Raw genomic sequence first — 20,171 nt, 5'->3', positions numbered from 1 at the left:
GGACAGCAGAAACCCTGTCAGTTTTTATATTAGATAAGTTGGTCTGTTCTATGATGTAAAAGTCGATATTTTATATATAATAAGGGAAATGAAGAAAACTTTCATGCTTTAATATCAATAATTATATTGGGGTGTATTTAGTACGAAAGAACATGGCGTTATTATCTGGCAGTTGATTTAGTAAAATACTTATGGTTTAAAATAAAGCTTTTCGTGTGTGCATTCAACAGAACGGAAGTGCAAATCAATAGCATATTATTACTTAACATTAAGTTTCTGTTGCTGTCTGATGTCAAAGTGATTTCATGGACCTGCCCATATCAAAACCCCAGGAAAATGCTGTTTACTTAAGTTAAAAGTCTATAACAAACATTAAAGAAACAAGATCCACCGTAATGCGTTGCAATTGTACCCACCGCAAACTGCGTTGAAATCATTTTTGGTCGATTTTTTCATATGCTTGTAATGAAAATTCACCTATTACAAAGAAATAGTTTTTGCTTGACAGGGCCGTACTTACGATTTGCTGCAAATGTGCTCAGGGGTCGTTTTGTACAAGATTTTACCATTTTTAATGGGAATTCAACAAAAACGGCAGTCCCTCGTCAAACTGTACAGAAGTGTTTACATTAATGACAAAGAATTACACTGAACAAGTGTTTCTGGTTGGAAGAGTACACATGTGGGTACCTGTCTCACTGGTTGTTTTCAGTCAAAACGTGAAAAGGTCATTAGAAAACGTACCGATGACAGCATAAATGTAGTCAGTCGGCCATATTTCTCCACCGCTTCTGCGACGAATCCTCCACCGCCGCTGCGTTGGAACCATCGCTTCTGCGAAAGCTATGGCCAGTGTGGTCATGGCATTACGTCACGTTTTCGCGCCATGTGAAACATCACTGTTTGATCGTACGCCTCGCTTCTTTAAATTGTTAAGAAGAAATCAATAAAAAAGTCTCTTCTTTAATTCTTTTTAAAAGCGAATGTGCAATATCACGAATGAACTGACAGGTAAATGTGTCAAACGATTATACTGGATATCCTACCTCAGTACACCAGTTACCCCTCAAAGAATTTACATTATTGTTAGAGAAGAATATCTTACAAAGTGTCGTGTCAAAAAAAATACTTGTACGAAGATTCATTTAAAACTTAATTAAAAACCGCAACACCATCATACTGCTTTATTCTAAAGCCACATTTCTATTTACATTCACGAGGTCACGTAACCTATTCTGCCGCTAACAGAAATCTGTTTGCGAAAAATCGTTTTACTCCATGTATTTAAATTGCTGCCGCGTTTTCATTATTTAAGATTTTTTAATTCTGTTTTTCATACTTTCTGGTCAAAAGTCTGAATTTTATGACCATATTATGTATCATTTATTTACTTTAAGAAAGAAATAAGTAATTAAGATCGCGCTGTTTGAAATTTTACAAGTGATTATATGAAAATTCGGCCGTTTTTATAGAATTTTGCCTACATTTTTGTCGATGTCATATTAAAATTATTATAGAATTCAAACTGTATTACTTCTCAAGCGGTGTTGAAAATTTGAAGCGATTATATCAAAACGCGCGTTTTTTGTGTACGTGTCGATAAACAAAAGTAACGGCGATGTAAATGAGATATTACGATAGGTCGCACGTGCTCGTGGAATGGAAAATTTACCGGCATGACGTTTTGATATCTTTACGATTCGCGGGTAAATTCCAGTCAATCCAGGTATTTTTTTGTGATATAATTTCTGAATTTGGTACGACGTAAAAACCACTCGCCCGATCGGTCGAGTATACAGCGAAGTCCACTCGTCCTATCCAGAATTTTAAAACTCGCCAATGTACGATGAATGTGAATACAGAACTGTCGGATCCTTCCCAAGAAACTGCCTGTCGGCGGGTGGACTTATTCAAAGAGCTCGATGAATGTCCATCGATCCGATGTTCCTAAATGAGAGCATATAAATTTTTTCGTACCCGCAAATTTTCGCCCGAAAAAAAGTTTAGGATCGGGGGCTAAAATTAGGGTCGGTCGGGTCACCGGAAACATACATATTTTTTTTTGCCTAACTAACGACGAAGTATAACCCATAAGCGTTAATATTATGCATGCTGTAAAACTGGTAAAGTTACCCGAGGTTGCAACTTCGGCAACTGTAACGTTCTGTTCTTTAGCCATGAACCCAAGAACGGAGAAGACAGCAAATCCTGCATACAGACTTGTACCACAGTTGATACTCGTGATGATAAATGTATCCCTGTAAAAAGCGACCATATTCAGCAAGCCTATCAGTGCTATATATCACAGCTATAATATTGGGGTTCCCCAGCCATTTGGTTAAACCGCAGACTTCCAATCACTTGCGCTTTACCACTATTGGTTCTGGACCCCGCAGGGGATGTATCTTTCTCCCAAGGAAGGCCGGTGGTTTCACTCAGGTGCCTACTCGTAGCTGATATAAAATTGAAGGTGCATCTAGGCCCTTCGTCCGCTCAAAATATGGAATGTCGTCGTGTGGCCTTAATTCAAACCTGTGTCGATTTGTAAGACTCATAAAATCCAATAAAAATCTGCCATTTAAAATACTTGAAAAAAAAACAAAACTTAAGTGTAGATTAATCAAAGTTTCATTTAAGCATGGCTGTAAAACTGCATTGGAAAAACAGGAGTGGTGGATTCCGACGGGACACTGTCATATCATACCCCTACGCTAACTGTTTGTCTGAAAGTACGGCTTCATACTGAAAGAATTCAGCTTATGTTAATAAAACAGTTAAATAGAAGTTAAACAGGTGTACTTTTGTTGAAGAAAATCAATGTAAAGTACCTGTAGAAGTTATTGTTGAATTTACTGTAACTGCCAAGCGTAATGACGGCACCAATAGCAAGATCAAAAGAATACAAAATTTGAGTACCACCGTCTATCCATACCTAGAGAACACAAAATTAGCAAATCTTGCATGGGTAAATTGTTCATAAATAGCAATGCATCTGTACGTTACTTATATATACTTAGTACACTTAAAAAGGAAAACCGTTAAATGAACATGTTCTTAGTTCATTTTAAAAGACAAACAAGTAGTATGGCGCATTGTTGCAAATGCTTTAATTAACATAAACTATCTGCAAAAATTTGCCTTTTACAAAAATATTTGAATCATGAAAACACAATACACAATTTTCCCCCAAGGTCTCCACATATTGCTGTTCGTGTACAGCAAGAAATGTTAATGATGTAGACAACTGAGAGGGCAATAATTATGTAATCATACAGCTTGGAATTCATTTGTACATAAATACCGGAATGGTATGTGCAATACACCAATGAGCAGAAATGTCAGTTCAAATATAACCGATTAGGACATAAAAAGTCCTCTGTCTAATTGCAGCTGGTACACCAGTTACACGTGAAACAAAATGTATTGTATTTGACAGTTTTAAATCATGAAACAGAAACTATCATAGCATTAAACATTGCATATAGAAAGGATATTACATGGCTGTCTTTTTCACATTGAATTTAATAAACGAGCTGAATGAAATAATAAAATGCTCTGCCAATTAAGCATTTTTTATTGATTTTATTCAACGACTTTCATAAGATGCAGATGTGATATTCTTTTTATCATACGTTACTTTTTCCATGATGAAACATCAAAGTTCTTTCATTCTTACCTGTTATAGACAAAGTCAATTCGACCAACATCTCCTACACTTCAGGCTCGACATTTAGGACTGCTCGGTTGCACGGTTCAGGTAAAAGTCGAGACTGGGCAGGCAAAAGGTCGGAGTAAATTGCCCGCCGGGCAGGTAAAAATGATTATGTTAGGTTATTCTTGGAAACTGTGTCATCCCCTGTTGTTTAACTTTCCATTCTTTTAAAAATACATTATTATGATTTATACTAGTAGACAACACGTAAATAATTCATTTTCCATCCTCAAAGAACGTTCAGTATTTTTCTTGTATATGAGTATTTTAATCATATCATGTCCTTAACAAAACAGAATAACTACAAAATTAATGAATAACAGTATCATTTTCATATTTTTGAATGTTTCTACCTGTGGATCAGCTAATCTGGAGAAGTCTGGCTTCAGATAAAAATAGATACCGTCTGCAGCGCCATCTAGTGTCACACCCCGGATTAACAAGATTGTAAGAATAACGTACGGAAACAGCGCTGTAAAGTATACAACCTAAAAAAGAACAGGTATAGAGGGATGCTGACACCAACTCCGAAAATCTAAGATATATTCCACAAATAAGAATTACAAGTTTCGAAGTGATGATTCAAGCCTCTTATGCAAGAGATAATCGATTGCCAAAATCGTGTATTCAAAAAAGAAAAGTTTTAATGTTTTGTTCTGCCCAGTTTTAAAGCAGTATGTCATGCACACGAATAGTGTATCCGACGTGTTAGAAATTTGTAGGAGAAACAGTTAAAACCAAAGGAGTTTTTTACTAAATGTAAAAATTCCGGAATGTGACCATAAAAACTATTCTGTGGCTGATAGTTCTGACAAGCTTAATGAAATCGCATTAACCATATACAGTTGAAACTCAGTATCTCATATTCTGAGGGCTAGTGCTTTTTACATCGAGATAACCGAAATTTGACTTAAAATGATATTTTATGCACGTGTTGTCGGAATGGGACTTGAAAACGTTTTCAAGATAACCGGATGTTTGATAAGGTAGCTCAAGATAACGATGTTCAACTGTCAGTGTTCTTCAACAGACTAGAGATGTGCATACATGTATAGAGACCATGTGGGACTTTTCAATACATTCGGTGCAATATGCATTCCTTCCAAAGTGACACTTTTAAGCTTGTTTTAAACTTTTACACCTCTTTGACTGTGCAGTCGAATAGATTCATCAAAGCAGCTGAATGATGCACGGGGGTGCGAATCATTTCACGTGCATTTAAAATCTATCTAAGGAACATGTCTACAACAGTTCATTATACCTTTCCAGACCATTTGACACCTCTCCACACACAGAAATACACCAACACCCAAACAGCCAACAGAGACAAAGCCAGCTCCCACACCACACTACCAGGTTCCTCGATTCCATTGGATATATGTAGAATTTTCCTCCTGTGAACAGTTGCAGACGACATTTGAGCCGTGCCATGTGAAAACCAACATAGTGGGTATGCGACCAGCATGGATCCAGACCAGCCTGCGCATCCGCGCAGTCTGGTCAGGCTCCATGTTGTTCGCTTTTAAAGCCTATTGGAATTGGAGAAACTGTTAGCGAACAGCATGGAGCCTGACCAGACTGCGCGGATGCGCAGGCTGGTTTGGATCCATGCTGGTCGCATACCCACTATGTTGGTTTTCCCATGGCACGGCTCATTTAATGCATACATCGAAAACAAAGAGTTTCATTTAAACCTTCAAAACGCTAATTATTGGGATACTTAACAAAGACGATAAATATTACAAACGATCGACGATAAACTGGTACATTATGCAAACTACCTAAAACAGAATTTACAACCACCGGCAAAATTTAAATTAAGCAATATATTAGCATAAAACACTACTTCCTGCTCAGTTTTGACAATCTGTTTATTATCTTTAGGCTAACCTAATAAATTTACATAATTAGTGTAAACAGATTTCATGGGATTCGTATTTTATTTTCAACCTTTGATTGAGAAAATTAAAATTTACACCATCGTAATCTTATCAAAGCAAGTACAATGATAATAAAAGCCTTACTCCCAGAATTCAATTACGGCATCCACCGTCTTGTTCGTTCCTTCTTTCGCTGTCGAGTTTGCTACTGCGTCATTAACACTTGCATTAACAAGATCAGTCACACTTGAGGAATTTACAAAACTCTCTGCTGACGCGTTTGTAACTGGCATCGAGGATTTACCTGCGAAACAGCTGTAAAAACATGAGATACGACGAATTCAGAAATGTAATTCTCATTTCATAAAACAGCTTTCAGTATGCATCTAACGACGAAAAAGATATTACCTTTGGATTGTTTTAATATATTACCATAAGAAAAAATTGCACAAAGAAAGCATTTCATTTTGCTTGATTTCTTCTATGAACTAATCTACCACTTGTAGACGCAGATGGGAATAACCGGCTCTCAGGTACCGCCAAAAGATTTACATTCATTCCGTATAGTCCAGTCACAGTCTACAACAAGTGTCACGGGTGGTAAACGCGCAATCCAATTCCCGCTGGGAATACGCTTAAAATGGGTTGCGCAACATCCGGTGCTGGTGTTGCGCGTATGATAAGACGAAATTGAGGTATGTGAAGTTATGATTTTGCTTAGTACGAGACAAGAATGATTTTTTTCGAAAAAAGCAAAATGCTGTTCGACACAAATATGATAATACATCATATGTGTAAAATATCTGGTTTGCAAGTTATAATTCGGCTCTATTATCACGAAAACTCAGGGATAAGAAGCGTGAAAAAGTATGAAATCAACAAAAATGGACGTTTCTGACCTCATATGTCTAATCTGAGGACATTTGATGCTTTTCATGATAACTCAGCTGTTTTAAAGTAACGACTATCTAAATTATTTGCTTTAAATTCCTGCTTACGGGGACATAATTGACAAAAAAATAATCGGGAATGGGGTTGCGCACCGGGAATGGAGTTGCTGGTATCATAATGTATAATATATACGCGCAACTCCATTCCCGGGGCGTAACCCCATTCCCGATCATTTTTTGCCAATCTTTACCCCAAAAGCAACATTACATTCAAGTGTTTGTAATATTCATGACTGTCGTTCACGTGTTTGATCATTAGAAGCGTCACATTTCCAGAAAGAAGGCACAAGAGTTAGAAAATTGGCAATTTCATGATTTCATGCTTTTTTGACAGTTCGAGCCACCAGAGTTTTCGTGATAAAGAGCTGATTCTTAAATTAAGAAGTTGGTATTTCACACATATGATCTTTATTCATTTTTGTGTCGAATAGCATTTTGCTTTTTTCGAAAACATTTGTAAATGTGTCAATATTTACAAAAAACAAAAACCCACCTACCTCAGTTTTGTATATATTGATGCGCAACACCAGCACCGGAAGCTATGACGTACCGTTTGGGTCAAAAGTCTGAAATCGCTCGAGCGATACCATAATACACGGTTAGCGTGTAAATTTACACGCTTACCGTGTATTTCAATCGGTAGATCTATAAAAGTACACGCTCACCGTGTATTTTTACGCGTTTACCGGGTAAAATATACGCTTAGCGTACAAATTTATACGCTTAGCGCGTATCGCTCGCTTGAGTTACACTTTTAGATAAATTAGCCAATCAAAATAAATGTTACAAAGGATGATATTTATAAAGTTTATGATTGAATTATTACTTTTAAGGAAACATACATAATATTTTCATTATATTACGAAATGTTTTGCCACTGTAAAGATGATTTCAGTCAAGTAATTTATTCTACTGTATATATGTTTTGATTAAAGACATGTATATTTTTTTATTATATCTTACCTGAAAAGCCTGCTTTATTCTTATTTTCGTCAGAAAAGAACAAGCATTTCAAGTCTAATTCCACACATCATACACATATAAAACTTGTACTTTACTTTTTAAAATGTCATTTGTTATCATATATCTATTTTTCTACAACTTCAAATAATATATATATAAATAATAATAGTATTTATTTTTCTCCGACTTTAATGACATGTACATAATTGGGGAGGGGTGGGGGAATCGAGCGGCTCCATGTTACTGAAGTTGCTGTTTTAAGTGATCTACCGGAAATCATTACGTAACTTTTATGCAAAATGACATGATAAAACATACGTCACCTAGGTTATCAGAACAGGAAATCCTTTCGAGGTTCACTAATTAGAGCGGATCATAAAATTTACTGAAGCATATAAGATGGCTTTGATATGATATAATTTAATGCTTTCGGTCATCAATGCCACTATATATGAACGAACACGGATTAATATATCACGTGGCGGAGCTGTCTTGTGAAAAGAAAATAAAAAATTCACAGGATATCTAGTATTCTAAAATCTGTAAGAATATATTTGGAAATTTAATGGACATTTATTTTTAAAACGATAAACGTGTAGTAACAAAAAATGTAAATTCGTTAGATATGAATTAATCAAGGACTTAAACTACTACTGATGGGAAATACCTAATATCTGGAACAACTGATACGTATTAGACCTTCCTGCTAATATAAATCTATAATTTTCTGTTTTTTAATTTACAAGCTGGATCATTTTCATATTGAAACTGTATCGTGCGCAAAGTCATTATCCGTAATTTAATAGAATAATTATGATAAAGCTGAATTCCGCAAAAAAATAGAACAAGATTTCAAGTCTAGAACACTCTTCCCTGCTGCTACACGCCCCTCCCCCCCTCCTCTCTCTCTCTCTCTCTCTCTCTCTCTCTCTCAAATCTGACCGCTGCCATTTCATATTTTCAAATAAAAACTTTCAGTTCGAAGAATCAATAGAAATGATAACAAGATGATTACTATTTTTGAATACGGAATGAATTCATCCTCACTTTAGTATAAGTGGATACAATATGAAAGGCTGGACTTAATTGAATATTTCATTTTCAACTTTTTAATTATATTACAAGTATCATGCAAGCTTATTGCGGCAGGTTGTAAGTTCTGCGAGGTCGAGCAAGGAAATAAGACAAATACTTTGGTATAAATAATTGATCTTTAAATGTTCCATATATAATTATTTTCCATTTAGGTAATACAAATTTTAGCCATTTCGGCTATGAAATAATATTCTCCATTTCGTTGTATTTATGATCCATTTTAGTAATAAGTTTGTTAGTTACATGTACTTGTGGTCCGACCTATTTGTTTATTTTCATGGCTGTACATGTACATTTTTAATGTTTGTTAGTATAAATGTAAACAGTAATAAGCAATAAAATATGATTTAACTCGGGGGAAATAAAAAAAAAACAAAAAAAATAACTAAACGCATAATATACATTTTCTAGGCTTCGCGCGGCCGGTTGCCGGCTACCCAGAAATAAATATTATCCATTTCGTGAATGAAGTTATTCTCTATTTCGTTTTAGTTATAAATTATTATTCATTTTAGTAATAACTTTGTTAGTTACAGGTACGCATGATAAATATTATAGGATGTTCGCGCGGCCGGTCGTCGGCTACCCAGAAATAAATATTATCCATTTCGCCAATGAAATAATTCTCCATTTCGCTGTAGTTATAAATTATTATCCATTTCAGTGTAAGTTTGTTAGTTACAGATACGCATCATATACATAACTGGGACTTCGCGCAGCCGGTCGTTGGCTACCCGGAAATAAATATTATCAATTTCTTCAATGAAATTATTCTCCATTTGTTTTTAGTTGTAAATTATTTCCCATTTAATAATATACACTCGTTTAAGAAACTACTGCTGTATGCATTCTTTTCATATTGATACAGAAGACGACCATACTACTAGTCCGCTGTGAATGCAGTCATTTTTGCAGTTCTAAACTAAATTTTGATTGGTCTATTCGCTCGAATTCTAAATTAGGAATCGGGTCAACGAAAATACACGTTGAGCGTGTAAATTTACACGGTAAGCGTGTAAATTTACGCGCTTAGCGTGTATTTTATACGCTAACCGTGTAAAAAACACGCTTAACGTATAAATTTACACGGTGAGCGTGTAAATTTACACGCTTACCGTGTATTATGGTACCGCTCGAGCGATTTCAGACTTTTGACCCAAATGGTACGTCATAGGAAGCCGCGCAACCCATTTTTAGCGTATTTCCAGTGGGAACTGGATTGCGCGTTTACCACCCGTGAGTGTAGGATTATTACATTCTGATTGCTTAAAGCGAGTGGCTGCTTAATGTAGGTGGTTACTTAGGCAGGTTCAGCTGAACTGACAAAATACAATAAACACAAATGACAACTTTAAAAGTAAAAGTAGAACCACTGACCAAACGTAACCTGAACCACATTTTTTTTCCGTACAACCAGCCAATTCCGAATTAATTTTGGCTGTAACGGACAGAGTTGTTTATATACCAGTTATCTACATAAATAGTTTCTAAAGAAAGTATTGTTTATAACAATATATGTACAATATGGAATTTTGGTTGGAAAGAAACATAATAAGTATGTAAATGATATGGGCAAAAGGCGTAAACTGTGGGTTTTAATTGCCAAAGAGGCCGATCAGAAGGCACTGTTTATGCCACTACGGGTTAATCTGTTCATGATTTGTACCTTCACTTCACTGTTACATACGAAGGATTGAATTTATATTATTATGATAGAGGACCATATGTTAGACTTGCTATAGCCAAAATCCTGCACGTTCAGTGTACAATTTGCTGATTTAAGTGAATAAAAACAACACAAAACAACTTTTGATTAAGTCTGAAATACCATTTTTTGGGAAGAAGGAACAATTGAGCTTTTTTTCTCATGTCATGTAATAAAGCACTTAATGGATAGCTTGACGGTCAATAGCTAAAACAACACCCTTGGTCGTCAATACACAAATAACCACAATACATTCATAATAAGTACGTTTCTATAAAATATCGGGGCTATTTGTCATCGGAGGCACAGTGATGCTTCTATAAAATCACGTGGCTTTGATCTTACTTTTCTGTATTCCACTCATTGTTACAGTGTGACCAAGGAAGTACTGTAGTAAAAGACATGAACAGGTAATACAGTGCCCATGCCAGAATGACAATGTAGTAGAGGTTCGCCTGGAATATCACGGCAAATGATGCCATCCCAATACCTGTAACAACAAATAAACAAGAGGACCATGATGGTCCTGAATCGCTCACCTGTTCCCACATGACCCAGTTTTGAGTATGACGTCCTTTTTTCTATTATTTGACATAGTGACCTAGATTTTGAGCTCATGTGACCCAGTTTTGAATCTGACTTAGATATCATCAAGATAAAAATTCTGACCAATTTTCATGAAGATCCATTGAAAAATATGGCCTCTAGAGAGGTCACAAGGTTTTTCTATTATTTGACCTATTGACCTCGTTTTCAACAGTACGTGACCCTGTTTTTGACTTGATCTAGATATCATCAAAATGAACATTCTCACTAATTTTCATGAAGATCTCATGAAAAATATGGCCTCTAGAGAAGTCACTAGGTTTTTCTATTTTTATACCTACTGGCCTAGTTTATGACCGCATGTGATCCAGTTTCGAAACTGACCTAGATACCATCAAGGTGAACATTCAGACCAATTTTCATGAAGATCTATTGAAAAATATGGCCTCTAGAGAGGTCAAAAGATTTTTCTAATTTTAGACCTATTGACCTAGTTTTTGACTGCAGTTGACCCAGTTTCAAACTTGACTAGATATCATCAAGATGAACATTCAAACCAACTTTCATACAGATCCCATGAAAAGTATGGCCTCTAGAGAGGTCACAAGGTTTTTATTTTATTTGACCTACTGACCTAGTTTTTGAAGGCACATGACTCAGTTTCAAACTTGACCTAGATATCAGGAAGATGAACACTCTGACCAATTTTTATGAAGATCCATTGAAGGGTATGGCCTCTAGAGAGGTCACAAGGTTTTTCTATTTTAAGACCTACTGACCTAGTTTTTGATCTCAGCTGACCCAGTTTCAAATCTGACCTATATATCATCAAGATAAACAGTCAGACCAACTTTCATACATATCCCATGAAAAATATGGCCTCTAGAGAGGTTACAAGGTTTTTTCATTATTTGACCTACTGACCTACTTTTTGAAGGCACGTGACCCAGTTTCGAATCTGACCTAGATATCACCATGATAAACATTCTGACCAATTTTTATGAAGATCCATTCACAAGTATGGCCTCTAGAGAGGTCACAAGGTTTTTCTACTTTTAGACCTTCTGACCTAGTTTTTAACCGCACGTGACAGAGTTTTGAACTTGACCTAGATATCATCAAGATGAACATTCAGACCAACTTTCATACAGATCCCATGAAAAATGTGGCCTTTAGAGAGGTCACAAGGTTTTTCTATTATTTGATCTACTGACCTAGTTTTTGAAGGCATGTGACCCAGTTTCAAACTTGACCTAGATATCATCAAGATGAATATTCTGACCAATTTTCATGAAGATCTTATGAAATACATGGCCTTTAGAGAGGTCACAAGGTTTTTCTATTATTTGACCTACTGACCTAGTTTTTGACCGCACGTGACCCAGTTTCGAACTTGACCTAGATATCACCAAGGTTAACATTCTGACAAATTTTCATAAAGACCCCATGAAAAATATGACCTCTAGAGTGGTCACAAGGTTTTTCTATTATTTGACCTACTGACCTAGTTTTTGATGGCACGTGACCCACTTTCGAATCTGAACTAGATATCATCAAGGTAAACATTTTGACCAATTTTCATGAAGATCTTTTGAAATATATGGCCTCTAGAGAGGTCACAAGGTTTTTCTATTTTTAGACCTACTGACCTAATTTTTGACTGCATGTGACCCAGTTTCGAACTTGACCTAGATATCATCAAGATGAACATTTTGACCATTTTTCATAAAGGCCCCATGAAAAATGTGACCTCTAGAGTGGTCACAAGGTTTTTCTATTATTTGACCTACTGACCTAGTTTTTAAAGGTACGTAACCCAGTTTCAAACTTGTCCTAGTTATCATCAAGATAAACATTCTGACTAATTTTCATGAAGATCTTGTGAAATATATGGCCTCTAGAGAGGTCACAAGGTTTTTATATTTTTAGACCTACTGACCTAGTTTTTGACTGCACATGACCCAGTTTCGAACTTGACCTAGATATCATCAAGATGAACATTCTGACTAACTTTCATAAAGACCCCATGAAAAATGTGACCTCTAGAGTGGTCACAAGCAAAAGTTTACGCACGGACGCACGGACTGACGGACGGACGACGGACGCTGCGCGATCACAAAAGCTCACCTTGTCACTTTGTGACAGGCGAGCTAAAAATTACTGTATACCATTTATTGTTCGCGAGAATTTCGTGTTTGTATAAACATGGTACATCCGAAGCATTTCTAGTTTCACTTTTCATAACGTCGCGAATTCAACGTTTCGCAAAACACACACAAAAAAAAAAAACAACAAAACAAAAAAAAAAACAAATCAGTGCAAAGTCTTAAATAAACTTGAAAAGTGTGTTATGGTATGACATATTCATCTTATCTGAGCGAATCATGTCCCCTCACATGGCATGCTTACAGAGTTACAGATACAGTGGTCATTTTAATCTAAATGATAAACATCATCATCAATGATCATACATGTGGAGAACAAGTATATGAAACTGCAACTTCCTATTCTTGAAATACAAAAAAATTGAGACGCACCATATGAAAACTAACATAGTGCATTTGCGACCAGCATGGATCCAGACCAGCCTGCGCATCCGCGCAGTCTGGTCAGGATCCATGATGTTCGCTAACGGTTTCTCTAATTGCAATAGGCTTTAAAAGCGAACAGCATTGATCCTGACCAGACTGCGCGCAGGCTGGTCTGGATCCATGCTGGTCTCAAATGCACTATGTTGGTTTTCTAATGGTGCGGCTCAATTATCTTTTATAGTTTGATTTCAGCACATTACCACGTAGTTGAATAAATCAGTAACATTTTGGCGGGTTGACGAAGAGAATCACAAACGTGTGTCATGATTCATACAACTTAAGACTCTTTCATGTCAGAAAACCCTTAAAATTTTTTTAAAAAATACAACGTGCAGTTACAAGGAAGGATTAAGGAAAATTAAAAAAAACAACAACTTGACACGCCTATCTGAGACAAAAAAGTTACACACTTCCCCATTGCATTCAACACGAGGATAATTACGTCCACTTATATTAATTACTCTACTTAGAAGAAAAACAAACACTTCAGTAATTCACTAGTCCTTCTGTTAATAACGTCCTTTTCAAGGAAACATTACGAAATAAAGTTAAGCACTTTATTAAGTGCAACCTTAAATAAAAATAATTTCCTTTTACTAAATAATCAAATAGCAAGATCTCCTCTAGGCGGGTCAATTTACGCCCGAAGTTCAAGATCAGAGAAGGAGGAACTAAAATTTAAAGAAAACTTTGTTTGTATGTGTTTGTATGGGAAGGTGATGTCATTGGCAGTGGTGGCGGTGGTTATGGAATACTAAGACCAAAGAAACTAAAAGTGATTTTTTGGGGGATCGGGTGGAGAGACTTATTGTGTGTGTAATTGAGGGGGAGGGGGTGTTATGGGGAGGTGAGTAATGTGAACTGTTGCCAGTTTGTCATTTAAACTCAATTTGGGACCTTGACCTTTGACCTACCGACATAGTTCATGCGCTCCGCACATTGTCTCATCGCAACCTATCTATATGCCAAGACTGAAGTCAATACCTTGAAGGGTTATTAAATTATGCTCTGGAACAAAATATGAAAAACAAATTTGACCTTGCTATAACCTTGACCTTTGACCTACCGACCTAGTTCATGCGCTCGAAACTAAGGTATAAGAATATATATATATATATTTTTTTTTTAGGGTGTTGGGTAGAGGAGTAATGAGGATTTTTGCACTCTGGTCACTCCTCAAATCACCTTACCACCACCAACGTGTATGCCAAGTTTAAAGTCAATACATTGAATGGTAAAACTTATGCCCTGGACGCAAAAGAAGACGGACATATTTGACTATATGTAACTTATCCTCTGGACGGACAGTCTTGACCTTTAGGCTTCATTTGTGACCTGAACCTTTGCACTAGCGACCTGGTTCATGCGCTCTGCTCACGATCTCATCTACCTGTACGCAACGTTTAAAGTTAATACTGTTGAATGGTTATTGAGTTTTACGGACAGACGGACAGACACACGTGCCATCACATAATACGTTCGTTTTTCAAAAACGGGCGTATAAAAATCAGTTATTTGTAAATGCTGAAAAGAAACTAATCCGGCCATTTGTTATTTTGTCAATATTTTAAAAATTGCTGAAAGAATTTCTTTGAAATTTTCTAGAATTAAACGTTATTGATACGATAATATGTCAAAATTTCAACAGAAACAAACAATGATATCATGATAAATTTACTCATTTTAAGACTTCAACCAATTTTTGAAAAAACACAAAATAGTGTAGAATTTACAAAGTAGCGAAAAGCATTATGAGGGAAGAAAATGACAACAGAAGTAGAAATAACGTCGTTGTGGTGTTATATCAAGAAGATCATTTGATACGTGTGTGATATTTCATAATTTTGTATGAAAAATCCAAATTACTCATTTGAGCCGCACCATAAGAAAACCAACATAGTGCGTTTGCGACCAGCATGGATCCAGACCAGCCTGCCGTCTGGTTAGGATCCATGCTGTTCGCTAATGGTTTCTCTCATTGCAATAGGCTTTGAAAGCGAACAACATGGATCCTGACCAGACTGCGCGCATGCGCAGGCTGGTCTGGATCCATGCTGGTCGCAAATGCACTATGTTGGTTTTCTCATGGCGCGGCTCATTTGTATATTTTATAAGCTGTTTCCATCCGTTTTCTTAAACAACTTTTGAAAAACAGGATGCGACCCTAAAAGGAAGTGAGTTATATGTTTGCGTGATTCAATTTTATTTATGTTATCAACAGGCTGAACTAAATGAATGATTAAATCAACAAAAATTTAACAAGAGCTTTCGGAGAACAGCAATGCTCGACAGTTAACAGCCTTGTCACTAAAGAAAGTTAAGTGAATGAAGATAAAATTTAAAAAAGAGGCATGATTTGTAAAAATACAGAACAGAGTTACAGAACCTGAAAAGATCATATCAGCCCATCACAGTGGACAAGTGTGTGTAGTTTCACACAAGTACTGAGATATCAGCTTACATATAAAAATGTAACCAAAAATTGCTAAGACTTAAAAGGGCATAATTTTGTAAAAAAAAAAAAAAAAAAAAAAAAAAAAAAAATAGAGTTTTAGAACCTGTAATTTAGTACATTACAGTGACAAGTGTGTGAAGTTTCAGTTAATTCCAAAAAGTGGTTACTAAGATACCAGCTCACATAAAAAACTCACCAAATTGTGACGGAGGCGAATGGGTGAGTGCAATAGCTTTACCTTTTCTACGAATAGTCGAGCTAAAAAGTGTTTAGTCATTTTCCAAGATATTGAAAAGGTTGGCTGTTTTGTGATATCACTGAAAAAATATGTTGTTTACTATGCATGACGATGTACCATGTACAGGTCTGTAATAAATTTCTTTTCTTTCTGGTTTATTCAGTATACATTTAAATATATCTATTACACGTTAGGCTTGGAATCAGTCTCGGAAAGTCAGTAACCTACCCTTAAACGCTGGTACAAGCCCTGACCACGCTTCTAGGCTACCAATGTTCATAAACTGTCCGATCGCCAGTTCCAACATAAAGATAGGCACGCCAGATGTAAACAGACATATCAAATACGGAATCAGGAATGCCCCTAAAATGAATAAACAGGAACTGTAGCAAACATAACCAATGACATAGCGATACTACTGTAGGTCAGATTAAACTATTAGTTGTTCCTGGCTGATTAGGCGTTAAGCTTATACCGAAAATTGACTGGAAATACTGGTATGAATAGAGGTTGGCATTTTATTTTCTAAAACATTTCCAGACAAATACTTACACCATTTATAAATATCTACGTTTATCTTCGCAAAGCTACTACTGACATTTTCCTAGAATGTTGAAAATTAAGAGTACGTACAACTATTGACATTTTCCGAGAACATTAAGTAGAACAGTAAAGAAATAGTGGCAAGTTTCGTCCAGGGAGGAGGTTCAAGGTGATTTTGAAGGTTACAAGTTTTACAAAAAATCTGAAAGCAATATTTTTTATTTGTCGCCTTACTCGCAAGGATGGTAAGCTGTTTCGTTCAACGAGGCGTATTTTTGTTGTTGTTGATGAGCTTAGAGTCACACAGACACAATTTAGGTTAAATGGCGGCTTTTCCAGCTTTTAATGGTAGAGGGACACCACAGGTGCCTCTTCTGGCATTATTTCATCACGGACGAGCACCTGGGTAGAACTACCGACTCACACGAAAATATCTTCACCCCTAGCGAGGTTTCGAACCAACATCGGTGGGAGGCAAGTGATCCAATGTCAGCGGCCTTCACCATTTGGCCATAAGGCCCCTCAGTGAGATGTAGAAGCTGCCAGTCCACATGGGTTTTATTTTCACCAAAGAGCTATAAAAATAAGTATTTTATATTTCTGTGTTTTCACTATTTTTGTGACCAGAACGACATACGAATTCAAAATTCTTCTGAATAATAAAACGCACTGAATCAGTTAAAACAACTAAATATACGATGCGCAAAATACTGATAATTCGAAAAGTTCTGTTGTCTCTAAAATCGAGGAAAAGTCACGCAAAAATTAGCAGTATTCAGTAACAGTGCCAATTAAAGTAAACAATTTATTTCCAAAGATCCTTATGTTTACTTTACATGACTCACAAACTGAAAAAAAAAATCATGAAACCATTCAAATTTAACGAAAGTAAAATTATATTTCCACACAATGAGAACAAAATGATCATGATTTTTTTTTTTGTAATTTCATAAAAAGTTAGTCGATATCATGAAAACATAAAACATCTGGAATTTATTTTCCACCATTTAATTTCCATGAAGCTTTTGCAACAATTATGACGGTTTTAATAAAAACTAAAGATATATCATGATAACAGATAAATTTTCCATGAATGCAAGATAAATATAAAAATAGTTACACTCATTGTGTCGAATAAAACATTCAATCGCAAATTAACTAAACTGATTAAATCATATACTTTAACCTTTTGATACAATACCGCATGTTTACGTGACATGTCGTCTGCACATGACGCTACAACAACAACTTTGCAAAGAAGTTAATTATCCTTCAAAATCAGTGGAAATTAACCGCCTTAGAACGAATCAGATTTTTATTTTACAAAAATGAAATAAATATCATTCAAAAGACAAGTTTATTGAGAGTAGGAAACCATTTGCACCTAAGCTTTCATATTAATGTTTTTTTTCCAAAAAAAAAAATACTTTTAAGAAACGCATGTATGAGAATTTTACAAATTTTATATGGAAAATAGAAGGGTAAAGATGACGAGATGATGGCATTAAACATCATGTTAGGAACGAATCAAAAATAAAAATAAAATTTAAGTCAAAAATACCGCGTGATGAATCAAATGTTGAACTTCGGTAATATTTTTGCACCTAAGGTTTCTTATTTTTAGTAATTTTGTTATTAAGTAAAATGTATACATGCCCTTCTTATTTCTATATAAAAAATGTGACCGCTATCGATTATTGGCCGGAGGAATGCACTTCTGATGACAGAACTGTATAAATTGTATCGACAAGATGAAACACGAATTGAGAAAATTAATAGTGGTTTGTCATCACCAGTGGAACGAATGCACGGCCTCTGTCTATGGGGAGGGAAGCCATTTTAAAGTATTAATTTGCAACGCTATATTTCCTTTCACGTTTTAAGACCAATCAAATGAGCCGATCGGGCAGGCTTGTAACCTCATCATGCACACAGCTTGTTTCGAGAACTACTGTTTGATAATGTTTTCACTTATAGTACACTGACATAAAATAGGAAAGTCAAATGGAAGCATTTATAAAGCACCACTTCTATAGACTGGTTAAATTTCCTCAAGGATTTATTTTTGCAAATATTCGCAATCACAGTGATACGCGAATTGAAAACATTCGTGAATATAACGCAAATATAAACAGCGCAATTTCTTAACAACAAACAAATCATGAAATTAACGTGACGCGAAAATAACTTGATTTACAATAATTGAATTTCATTTTATTCGACAAGAGTTGTATTTTTTTTAAATCTTAAACTGATAGCTTAAAGCGTATGCGTCATATTGTTCTAAACAAAATAAATGTTATACCACTCTGATTAAAAATGTCATCGTTTAAATTTGTAGATAACATGCTCTAATAGATTAGCGCGACAAAGAATGTTTATGACAAAGAAACGATGCAATTTCAAGGACGATTGGCAAAGTACATGATGAATGGAAGAGCAAATAATACCTTATCTCAATATGTTACCATAATTAATGCTAGTGTAGTTTCGATATTGACAATTTCCTGGGAAAAGGTATTTATATTTTGTGCTATATTTACCTTATTTACCTAAAAATCGATAGACAGACGCAAACATGCCATATTTATATCGATTGTTTTGAAAAATCTGAAATTAGAAAAAAAACCAAAACACTAGTAATATATATTTTTGAAATTAAAGTAGACAAATGAACAATTAGTCAAATAAGTTAATGATGAGCACTATTTACCTCCACCGTTCTTGTAGCACAGGTATGGAAATCTCCAAATATTTCCAAGTCCAACTGCCAGGCCGACGCATGCCAATATAAAGTCCAAATCACTTGACCAGTGGTCTCTTTCTGCGTGTTCATGCTCGTGCTTCGGTTCACCCGTGCCTTCTTCCGCCGTCGCCGTTTGCTCCTCAGTCACATCATTAGCGCCTTCTGCGAGAAGACCTCCGTCTTCACTTGCCGTCGGCTTTCCGTCTTTCTGATCGTCTATATGTTTAACATTTAACAATGCAACGGAAGTTTCAGTTTCCATATTCAAAACTTTAGAAACGCGCCCGTGCACACACTCAGTTTTATTTATTATAAACAACACGGTGCATTACGAGCCAGTCTGCACATAAGGCTGATAAAACACAATGATTAATTTCTACGCCTGTATCGTGTAACTTTACGCGTGGGCTTTCGGTTTTATGAAAAGATCAATGGCTGGAATAAAAACAAGGAAACAAATAAACAAACAAACAAACAAAAAAGGATAAAATAAACGCATAGTTAAACAATACTGCTTTGTAAGATTCCTGTATAATAGCTTTATTTTGTACAAACGCACTCTGGAATCGCAAAATGTCATAGCGCCATGTCATGATGACAATATATATCTGTAACAGATGTTTTCCCGTTTCAACGTAATACGATAACCTTCATCAAAATACTGATAGCACTACTTCGTATATACGAATAACAAGTAATTAAACGATAGGGACATCTATATATAATTTAATAACTTTACTTCCCTTG

General features: G+C 35.7%; 1 protein-coding gene across 1 annotated transcript in view; it reads right to left on the bottom strand.

The window, feature by feature from the left end:
• The window catches only part of LOC123529995 (sodium- and chloride-dependent GABA transporter 1-like), a 34,208-nt gene extending 14,258 nt beyond the window's left edge, over window positions 1–19,950 (bottom strand). The window contains exons 1-8 of the mRNA XM_045310663.2: window positions 19,392–19,950; window positions 16,364–16,498; window positions 10,651–10,795; window positions 5,737–5,907; window positions 4,974–5,106; window positions 4,066–4,200; window positions 2,829–2,932; window positions 2,134–2,258 (exon numbers count right to left, since the gene is read on the bottom strand). Coding sequence (XP_045166598.2) covers window positions 2,134–2,258; window positions 2,829–2,932; window positions 4,066–4,200; window positions 4,974–5,106; window positions 5,737–5,907; window positions 10,651–10,795; window positions 16,364–16,498; window positions 19,392–19,686 — 1,243 coding nt within the window. The 5' untranslated portion in view covers window positions 19,687–19,950. The remainder of the gene's footprint in view (window positions 1–2,133; window positions 2,259–2,828; window positions 2,933–4,065; window positions 4,201–4,973; window positions 5,107–5,736; window positions 5,908–10,650; window positions 10,796–16,363; window positions 16,499–19,391) is intronic.
• Window positions 19,951–20,171: the final 221 nt, after the last annotated feature.

This window comes from Mercenaria mercenaria, chromosome 13, assembly GCF_021730395.1.
Source record: "Mercenaria mercenaria strain notata chromosome 13, MADL_Memer_1, whole genome shotgun sequence".
Classification (NCBI taxonomy): domain Eukaryota; kingdom Metazoa; phylum Mollusca; class Bivalvia; order Venerida; family Veneridae; genus Mercenaria; species Mercenaria mercenaria.
The sequence above is the reverse complement of the archived record's forward strand: the minus strand, read 5'-3'. Positions and strand labels throughout refer to the sequence as shown.